The sequence below is a fragment of the Leucopleurus acutus genome, assembly GCF_964270905.1.
Source record: "Leucopleurus acutus genome assembly, chromosome: 4".
Taxonomy (NCBI): domain Eukaryota; kingdom Metazoa; phylum Chordata; class Mammalia; order Artiodactyla; family Delphinidae; genus Leucopleurus; species Leucopleurus acutus.
In genome coordinates, this window is record NC_139146.1 from 123,210,728 (window position 1) to 123,221,977 (window position 11,250).

The 11,250-nt window shown below is 32.8% G+C and overlaps 1 protein-coding gene across 1 annotated transcript in view; it reads left to right on the plus strand.

Annotated features, from left to right (window-relative positions):
* Nucleotides 1–6,159, plus strand: part of TLL1 (tolloid like 1) — a gene marked incomplete at both ends in the record, with an annotated part of 254,674 nt that extends 248,515 nt beyond the window's left edge. Inside the window, 2 exons of the mRNA XM_082838587.1 lie at nucleotides 4,635–4,885; nucleotides 6,025–6,159. Coding sequence (XP_082694713.1) covers nucleotides 4,635–4,885; nucleotides 6,025–6,159 — 386 coding nt within the window. The remainder of the gene's footprint in view (nucleotides 1–4,634; nucleotides 4,886–6,024) is intronic.
* Nucleotides 6,160–11,250: the final 5,091 nt, after the last annotated feature.

Sequence of the window (11,250 nt, forward strand, 5' to 3'; positions counted from 1 at the left end):
GCTGTCACAGGTTCTAAGAATGGAGTGTAAAAGTATGTTATCAAAACTCTTGAAAGAGCTGATACACTATTTTAAAATTACTTACCTATAAATTCCTCTGTCGTAGTTTCATAAAAACCTACTTTTATAGTTTCTCTTTTCATCTTTACCTTTACCTTAAATCTCAAGTTTTCTTGCAGCTATATAACTCCATGACTCCTTAATTTTCATAGCCTCTGCTCTGGACCCATTTCAGTGTTTGTATTACCATTTAGAATCCACTGTTAGGATCTAATTATCTTATCATAGAGATCATATATTGAAATCCAATTGTATATATAGCATACACTTGATATTTCAGGCACATACATATACTTAATATAAATTACATACATTGAGTTCTCAAAAGAGCTATATGATGTATGAATTATTATCTTTATCTTCAGATAAAGAAATTTAAAATCTGAAGGATTAATTAATTTGCAAAGACTTCTAAAATTATATCAAAGCCTGGATTTTATCCTAATTCTGTTTCCAATGCTCATGCACTTTCTACTCTGGTATATTTTTTCTTAACATAGACATTTTGGATTAGGAAGGAAACCAATACAAAACTGGATCACTGTTAATTGAAACAATAGAGACTGAATGCTTCCTTATTTGTCTTAATCAAATCTTCTGTCCTAACTATCCAACTGAATAGGCTCATTTTTTCTCCCTGTTCAGTTCAAATCCAGTCAAATACCCACGTGATCAGCCTCAATCATAATTTGTAGGCAAAACATGATTCGGTCCTGTCATCTCAGAAATGAGGATTTTGAGACTAAGACTCAAATGAAACTGAAGTAGCACAAAAAATAATAGTTAGAATTAGAGTCCTAGCCTCCCAACTCCTGCTCAGTTGTGCTAGTCAAAATTTTTGACATTACCTGTTTGTTTGTTTGCTTGTCTATTTTACATGTAAATTTTTGCTCTCACTTAACCAGCTGTCTTTGAATTTTCTGGGTAGATTTTATTTACACTGTTACTTTCAAGTAGCCATACATGATGAAATATTCTTATGTACTGCTTACTATTTATTTCTTTTGAAAGCTTTCTCTTTAACAAGTTTATTCCACAGTCTTTCATGAAATATTTATTTGGTACCTGCTTTGAATAGACACTGTAAAGTATTAGTAATTCATAGCAAAAAATTAGGAATTTTGTGGTAACTTATGAGAAAACAGAAGGAATTCCTGCCTTTTGACAGCTATAGTCTGATAAGTTAAACATATGATTTTCAGTCAGTTTTTACCACCAAGACAGCCAAGTCCAGTACCACATCTGTCAATTTCTGCTAAATGTATAAAGCATTTATTCATTATTTAATGTTTTCTAGAATACATGTAACTTTTATTAAGGGGCCCTGAAGTATACATTTTAATTTGCTTGAGTAAATTTATATTTCTATATACAATTTTAATTTTATCCACAAGGAAAGCTTATAATACTACAAATTTTGAAATTAGGTGAAGAGAAATATTAATATTGCTTTATAGCTATTTTTTTTACAAGTAATACTATCCAAATCAATGGGAAATGGACTTTGTTGGAAAAAGTCCCTTTTTCCTCTAAAGGTAGGTCCAAATTCTAAAAGTCCAAATTTATTTTAATCAGGTAACAAATGGTGTTAGGCCAGCCTTAGATAAACTATTGAAGAAAAAAACTCAGTAAAAAAAAATAACCTATACATTCTCTCAGAGGATAAGGCTATAATACAGAAAAAGAGGGGGAGTGTGGAGAGAAAGTATTTTAAAACATGGCATGTCAGGTAGGACTTTATTCTGCAGCAGAAAGCATCATCCTAATTTAAAAATCAAATAATATATTATTAGGCTCCTTAGAAATTATTTTGATAGAACTTAATTAAATTATAGTGCCTACTAAAAGCATTTATTGCTCAAATTATAGGCCCTCACAGGGATTTAACACTTTACCAGGAAATGAACAGAAGTCTTTCCAAATTAAAATGAGGGCCACCCTTTCTGAAACATTTTAAGTCACTCTTAATTGTAGTTTAAGTCATTTGTTTTGAGTATTGTCATTTTCTAGAAGTTTTCAATAAAATCAAATAATGATGCCTCACATTTCAGATTCACAAAGGCTTTGTGAAATCTCTTTTTGTTTAAATACTTCATTTCCTTCTTGATTTCTGTTCTGATCTGGGGTTGACAGAGAATTGTCTCCTCTGGATCCTGATTTGTTTTGCTACTTTGTTTCTCTGAAGTAGGCACACAGAAGCCAGTGCCTCTCCCATAGTCCACCCCTTCCTGGGTTGTGGAATAAAAGTAATACAAGTGCTGACAGTTGTAAACAAAACAAATCACTGAATTATATCAAACTTTGAGAATAAGTCAAATTTTTAAAATATCTGTAAATGAGATTACACTGGTTTATACATTTATATATTGAATTCAGAAATACTTTCACAAAATATTTTACTGGCCTTCAAAAATATAATCCTTCCTTTCTGAAAACAGGTTAATAGTGCTTTAAATTGTTTTTCAATTTTTCTGGCTTTTCTTTTCATGCCTGAGTGGATCTCTAGGAGTATAGATGGTGGCATTTAGATATTCTGACTAGAAAATAATAACAAAATGATGATTGTGTATACTTATATGGCTTTTCCTATGTGCAAGGTATCCTTCAATGATTTTACATATATTAGCCCATCACTCTTCATCTAGACCCTATCATTTGAGTATATGTATGATCCCCAATTTAGGAATGAAGTGGGGAACAAAATGAAGTGGGGAACAAAATCCCACAAAAAAGCTGATGAAGCATAGAGCTCAGATTTGTACCCAGGCCAGTTAGCTGTGGAGTTCTGTCACACGGAGAGGACAATAATTCTTGGAATTACTGGAATAAGAGAAGCACCGTGGTGGGAAAGGAAGGATGCTTGCCTTCCAGTCTGTGACACTTAAGAGATGATTCCCAAGACTGATCAGTTTTGCAGCTTTCCAGAGTGGTTCTAAGCACATGTGTTTCTTCACATGTTTACATTTGTAATTGTGGCACCTACATCAATAGATTGTGCAAGACACCCCACCTACCATCTGGAAGACAAAGGGACATCATTTAACGTGATGGGGAAGCCATTCTCATGATTGAAACCCTAGTTGGAAGTTCTTTCATATGTTAGTCGCACAAAGGTCTCTGAATGTGCAGTTGTCTGTGAAAATGCCCATAGTTTTGGTTGAGCCTACTTGTATTCAGACACATCTAGATGGGGTTCCATCCTGGGAATTCAGAAATATTTTGTTACTTAAAATCACCAAACCACAATGTAGGTAAATTATATACAAATCTGAAAAATCTAAGAATTTTAGCTGTCCTAATTCACTTTCACTGGGTGCTGCCAAGGACAATCTGGTCACAGATGACCACACCAGGGTTACAATTGTGTTTTGATAACCAGAGGCTTAGCTGTCCAAATCTTTCCACATTGGATTTTTGTTTTTGTTCCCTCCCAACTCATATCAGTTTTCTTGGGACTTTCCTGGTTTTAGTACTGAAATTACTGTTTCCCAGGAACCTCTCAGTCATTGGCAAATAAGGGCAGAAAGAAACTCTACTTTCTCCTGACACTTTTCATATCCCTTTCTTTTTTTTCCCTACCCCCAGCCATATGTTTGTATATGTACTTGGTTGGAGGAGACATTGTAGACTTCCTCTACAATTTATTCTCTAGTCATTGTAAAATCTGGGGGCTCAGACTACAAAGAGTTCCTGAGAAAATTTTGAAAATTTGTATTCTCTAAATTACACTAACTGTAAACCTTATGCAGGCTTATATATTTCTTTGGTATATTTACCTCTAATTACAAAAGTAGTAACTAGTAAAGCCTATATTTATTAATATCTCTCTGAAAAAGCCATAAAAAGAGCATTTTAAATTCCTTTATTTATTAAAATCACAAAATATAACTGACAAGGTTCTGGAACTACAAAAATAACTACAATTAATGATGTGTGTATGCTTTTCCCAACCAAGTTAGATAAATATTTCTACCTAAGTAAAGTAATACTGGTCTGTATATTCTATGCAGAGAGTTCTATATGACACATATACACATACAGGAGTTTTATATATTTTGCTGATCTTTATTTCTTATTCCTTTGGATTCTGGGTTCTTAAATTATTAAGATTAAACTCAAATTAAGACACTGACCTTTTTTCCATGAAAACAGTTATTTAAGACTGAAAACAACATGAGATATAACAATAAAAAAATGCATTGAGAGTTACTATATGGCAGGTACTGTTTTAAGTGATTTTCATGTGTTAATCAAATCCTCAAAACCCACTAAGATTGGTACTATTATTGTCATCTGCACTTTACTCTTGACCACTTTACCCTATGGATAAGAGAAGTGATGTCACTTATCCAAAGTCACTGAGCTAGTAGGTATGGAGCTGAAATTCCAACCCAACAGTCTCTTTAGGGCCTATAACAGTACCCACTATGCCATCTGAATCTTCAAATATAGGGAACATAACTGATGGTGGAAATGAATACAGAAGTTAGAGAGTGGTTAGACTATATTAAAAGAGAAATTTGAATTGTTAAACCTCATTGAGCTCACTTATTTCATTTTTCTTTCCTGGGCAGAGTGTGGTGGCAGACTGAAAGTGGAATCAAAACCCAGAGATCTGTACTCACATGCTCAGTTTGGTGATAACAACTATCCAGGACAAGTTGACTGTGAATGGCTGTTAGTGTCAGAACGGGGCTCTCGACTCGAGTTATCCTTCCAGATTTTTGAAGTGGAAGAAGAAGCCGACTGTGGCTATGACTATGTTGAGCTCTTTGACGGTCTCGATTCAACAGCGGTGGGGCTTGGTCGATTCTGTGGATCAGGGGTAAATACAGTACAAGCAGGATACCATAGACATGATAAAAATGCCTATAAATTGGTGATTGATATGTGTAACATATGCAAATCAGCAGTGCTTTTACAAAATGGCTTGACAAGTTATAACATGCCTCTTCTTCCCTTACTTCTCCATCTCTAATGAATTTGCTCAATAATATTGAACAAGACAGATGAATTCAATAGCTATAATTTCTTGTTACTGTCCACATCCTTTTTTAATTCATGTTTTTATTGTGCAATAAATATTTAAATGTTTAATTATCTAAAAGAAATATGCCTAAATACACACCTTTGACAATTTTGTAAGCTTCATAAATTAAAGCATAAAGCAAAAAGAATATGCACATCATTGGCATTCCTCTCTCAACAATATATTTGATAAGTGACAGTATCTACCATTGGTGTGGGGGTTTAGCTGGTACTATTGAATGTTGCTCCATTGCAGTGGGCACAGGATGGAGTACAAAACATAGGTCAGAGGTTGTCAACATGAGAAATAAGAAACAGGAAAGCTTAAGGTTTTCTCAATGCTTTTCCCCCACAATTCACTGCATTAATATCAAATGTTCATCTGAATACATACTTTGTTCTGAAGATATTAGTCCCATTTTTCAAATGTCTACCAGTGACCATTTCTTAAATAATATTGAACTCCTGTCCAAATAGCTACTGAAATGAAACAAAAATTATTCTTGGTACTTAGATTATTAAAGCAAGAAGGAATGGACGATTTGGATTCTGGAAGTGGCTCTGCCTCAGAGCACCTTCTGAAATAGATTTAATGTCCCTTTATCCTTTGTGAACCTCACTTTAATTACTTGTAAATCAAAGGAAATTGGCTTAAAATTTTGGGAAAAAACACCAAGTTTCAGAACTTGGAAGTAAACTTAATTATGTTCAAAGCTCAGCTATATCACTGATCAGGCTTGTGATCTTGAGCATGTCATCTGTTCTCTGAAACTCAAGTTTTCTCATCTGTAAAATAAAGTCACTCTTATCCACTTTTCAATGTTGTTGGGAGGTTTAAATTATATACCAAAAAAATTCCCAAACATGAATTACATTGAAGAAAAAATAATTCATTATTGTTGTTTGTTTATTTGTTTTGTTTGTTTTTGTCTTCAGCCACCAGAAGAGACCTATTCAATTGGTGATACAGTTTTAATTCATTTTCACACTGATGACACAATCAGCAAGAAAGGATTTCATATAAGATACAAAAGCATCAGATATCCAGATACCACGCATACCAAAAATTAACACCATAACCTCCATCAAAACATAAAGGAATGGGCATAATGGAAAGAAGATGTATTTCTTTTTTAAATGAAGATTTTAGCACAAAGTTTTTTATAATCAGTTTGAGCAGAAGAAAACTGCAAGACCAGAATTATCTTTGTACTAAAAGAGAAGTTTCCAGCTAACCCTGATCAACATTACCAGGATATCTGAACTTCATTCTTGACAGTATAAATATAAATAAAGTTGGTGAAAGGGCATCTCATGCTTCAAAGAAGACTTCACAATCCTTTGTTCACAGCTCACCATAGCTGCTTCACAATTCAGACAGTCCCATTCAGGGTCTGTGACCCTGCAGAGTGTCCGTTTTGACAATTTTTCAATATATGGGAAAAGTAAAATGACCTTGCAGGTCATAAACTGGAATACCCTCTCCTTGTATCTTAGGATAATTGCTTTGACTTTGGATCTTGAAGACAGTGTAAACCAGACCCATATAAGTTGTTTTGAAGTGGGAGTCTCTTGAGGGTGGTTTATACTTTAAATGTGGGTATGACCAATGCTTGGAAACTGGAATATTTCAGCTTCATTATTTTCACTTGCAGGCTAAATTTACCTCTTTGAAACATAAATGATCTCGAGACCACTTCCTTTTTGTGACATTCTGACAAGTTTGAAATGTCAATACTATCTATCATTGCAGTTAACTCTAGATATCATTTATTTAAGTGCTGGAAAATGCCCAGTTGATTGGTAAACTCAGTTCTTTTAGTGAAAGTTCTGTCTTTTCATACCAAATTCAAGAAGACTTGTGATGTCTTATGAACTTGATGAGACAACTCCCAACAGGTGTGAACAGGATTCTTCTAAGCGACTGCCTGGATGGTTCATACTCAAGTTCCACTGCTGCTATTGTCTTTCTTTTGTTGTTGATCTGTTGTAGTTAATGTTGATGTTGTCATGGTTAATGTATTTTTTTTTAATGAAATGAAATGAAGTGGAAGTAGGCCTTGTTAGAATTGAAAGATCTCTTTCTTTCTCTTCCTAGAAATCAGTTTTTTTAAATGCAATGTTGAAAAAAAAACGATTTGTTTCTGAAAGACTTTCCATGGTGCTATTCCATAAACATTTTTTTAAACAAAGTTTTTGACCTTTGAGCCAACCACCTGTAGACTATGAATGTCTCTGTCTGGCTGGTAGCACTTGAAGACTAAAGACTTAATGTATCAAGAGTATATCATTGCAAGGGCAACACTTGTCCTGTGGAACAACTGCTTATATTGCCTTAGAATTCTTTCACATGATCGAGCAGATCCTCCTAAGAGACACAACTTTTGAAAAGTTGAACATAATAGTGTATGTTAATTAGCATTTCTATGAGGAAAATCCATTTCTGTGACTGAGAGCATTGGATATAAGTATGGTGACCTGCTTTTACGGTAGAAAATGAATTTTCTTCTTTAAAGGCAGGTTTTTAAAAAAATATTAATGTATGTATATGTGAGGTTGTCTGAATGAGTGGAGTTACAAGGAGGTGAAAAGTAGTGGGTGGTTGAAAAGTTTAAATTTACGTGCCAATTTCTACTAAAATCCTATTTAAAGTAGCACCTTTCATAGGACGTTTCATGGACAAATAATGGGAACTTCTAATTATTATCAACCCCATTTTAAAAAGGCTCCTTCCTTCAGAGAAACTCTATTTTCATATTTTTTGATATTGATATAGATTGCTATATGAAGTAGCTTTTGTTCTGTTACCTGTCCATGAACATTCAACATTTAATAAAATTGAGAATTTTTCTTCATTTTACAAAATTAAACTATACACACAGATTTAGCTTATTTGTTTTTTTTTTTGTCATTGTTGCCTTGGAAATCTTTTCTTGCATATGAATTTTATTATGTAAATACATTTTTAAAACCAATCTTTTGATCTTACTGAATGTTGCTTTGGAAATGTATAACTAACGCCTGCAATATAATGAGCTTTTTAGTGGAGCTGATTTATTCCAGTAACTCTTCTATATTTTTTTTCACGAATCTCCAGTTAGCCAAAATATTGGGAATGGGAATTAGAGGAGAAAAAAAACATTAACACCTAATATACTACACTGTGCCCAGCCCAGTACTAGGCACATACACTAGCTCTTTTTAACCTTTATGCCACCCTTTGAGAACTGTGGTGATGTTCTCATTTTGTGGTTTAGGAACTGAGGCTCAAAGAAGGCATATAATGTTCCCAGGGTCACAGTGTAAAGTCAGATGTTAAAGCCCAGATTGTTTGATATAAAAATCTGTGTTTGTTCTACAAAATGTAGTAGAATCAATCTTGACCTATATAAATAGTAGATATATTTTATGATGAAACTTCTCCACATAAAGTCAATTTTAGAGGTGAATTACAGTAAAACTTTCAGGATAAGCATTGTTCCTTTCAGTAATAGCATGACAATTCAAATATCAACTGTAGATATCTTTAAGAACCATAGATAGTACTAGAAATGTGAAAAACAAAAAAACTACTATATAGTTTGGAGTTAGTAACTATGGGCCTTTTGTTAAAATAAATATATTAAATTATTTTATCTGGTGTAGTAGGAGAAATGTAGTGTTCTACTTTAAGAAATATTGTTAATATTCTGACTGACATCTTATTAGGCCACAATGAGCTGCCTTTGACACAACTGAGAAATAAAGTATTTAGAAGGCACACCACAGAGATGTTGTCATAACTTAGGTCTTCAATGGAACATTAATTTTTTATTGTACCTTATGTCAGATATCAGCTCACTGAATATTATTTTTATATTAATTTGACTTTGGCTTAAGTGTGTTGTTAAATTCAAACACAAACAGCTTCATTGTTATTGTGTTAATAATTGTTAATTACTGTTCTAGGCATTTTATTAGTTTTGTAAATTTATTTTCAACCTCTACTCTCTATCTGCCAAAGTTCTAACTCCTATACAATGCTCACTAACTATACATAGAAAAAAACTGCTCCCACTTTATATGATTTTACTAAATTATTTTTAAATTCAATTTTGAATATTAATTTAGTTTATTTAGGAAATCTTGACAACTGAACAAAACAACATTTTTAAATAAATATATGAGAAACAGCAATTCTATTTCCAAAGTCTCCAAATGTCCCCTGCCTGTGTTGGCTGAATTTTTGCTATCTTGGATTAATTTTAGTATACCACAGTTATCAGATTCAAATTCTGTTCAATTTTGTTTTTAAATGTCTTAGTCTCTTTTGTTTGGTTTCTATTACTATATTTTTGATAGTAAGCCTCAGATAATGAAATTTTATTCTCACATATAGAAAATCTCTAAAAGCATCTAATTACTCTTCACAAGGCTAAAATTTTTTTAAAAGAAACATTAAATTACATATTTCTTTAGATTTAGTAAACTATAGCCATGTGTGACATTAAAAATAACTTTTCTTAAAGCAATTAACAAAATGTTTGGAAATTTTATTTAACAATAATTTTATTTAGCAAGAATATTTTGGATAAAGGAAAACCTTAATACCACTTATTAAATCCTGCATGGGAGGAAGAAAACAGGAAAAATAATTACCATATAAAGATCTATAACTTGAGCTGCAGTGATGACTTCTGTTTTACTAGAAAAAATATGTAATATGAGCTTATCAAAAAGAAAGAAAAGATGGTCTATGGATGCATTTTTACATCAATGCATAATAAATGGTTACCAATGAACATTTAACTTTTAGTCTTTTAGTGCTATTGTTATAAAATTGAGAAATTTTGTCATTAGCTTAGGAAATGATGGAAAGGCTGGCTCTTATACAATGTGAAATATTATTATTAGTCTCCAAACTTTCTTTTGACATGTACTTTTTAAATTGTTCAGCTTTCAACCTACCTACATTTCACTCCCCACCAGTGTACTCAAACTGAATTCAGGCTTACCATGTAATTCTAGTCAATACCATGACACCTACTTGGTGCAGAGGTCAACACAAGGTGATTCCAAACAGTGTATAGGGCCCTGAGCATGTCTCATATATATAATCTCCCTCTCGTCCAATATTTTGAATACAAATTCAGTGCAATAAATCTCAACTTCTAACTTTAGAGGACTTGTAGGTAAAATATTACTTGGGTTAAAGCCTATAAAAAGAGAAGACCTAAGCACCAACCTGTAGTATAAGACACGTGGATAGAAGGCAGCTGGGTCTTCTCCTGCATTTGCTGCCAGAGCAGAGGTGGTTGAAGTTGCAGGGAGGGGTCCATTTCAAGGAATGCCCTTAAAATTATTTAAACAGGAGAACACCCAGAAAAGACAAATAAAGTGAAAGGATTATAGATAATAAGGCTTGAATATGTAAATCTATCCTAAAGCATTATTTAATGGACATTCCGTAGAGGGGTAAAATTAAAAATTAAATTTCAGAAAAATTTTCCACAAAGATGTAATAAATTTGTTAAAGTTATTTTTACACCATTGTACATCTATTAGTTGTGTTTGAATTTCATGGAAATAGAGTCTTTTATATTAATTTTTGTCATTTTTAAGCCAAAAGACATAGACATTTATTTATTCAACAAATATTTGCTTAATTCCTATAATATGCTAAGCACTATGTTAAATATTAAGAATTTAATGAGACTTTAAAAAGAAAAACAATCACAATCTTTTCTTTCTTGAAAGTTAAATTCTAGTTGGAGAGATAAATATTAATATTAATTAAAAGCAAATCACAAAAAGGCATAATTGCAATATAAAACATGCATGTGCAGAATTCCCTGGCAGTTCAGTGGTTAGGATTCCATGCTTCCACTTCAGGGGGCACAGGTTCGATCCCTCATCAGGGAAATAAGATCCCACATACCGCTGTGGTGCAGCCAAAAAAAAAAAAAATGCATGTGCATTTTACTACCATTTGGGGGGCACTCTTCCAAACAGCATGGTTTGGATTTTGAGACAAGTATTAACATAAGCATCCTTTCCTTATCCTTGATTTTCCACTGTCTTCTTACTTACATTTGTGCTTTCTAAAATTTCAACTTTTGTGTAAAATAACTTATTTTTGCATCAATCACATATTTTCAGCTTATAAATGAAATTATTTATTCT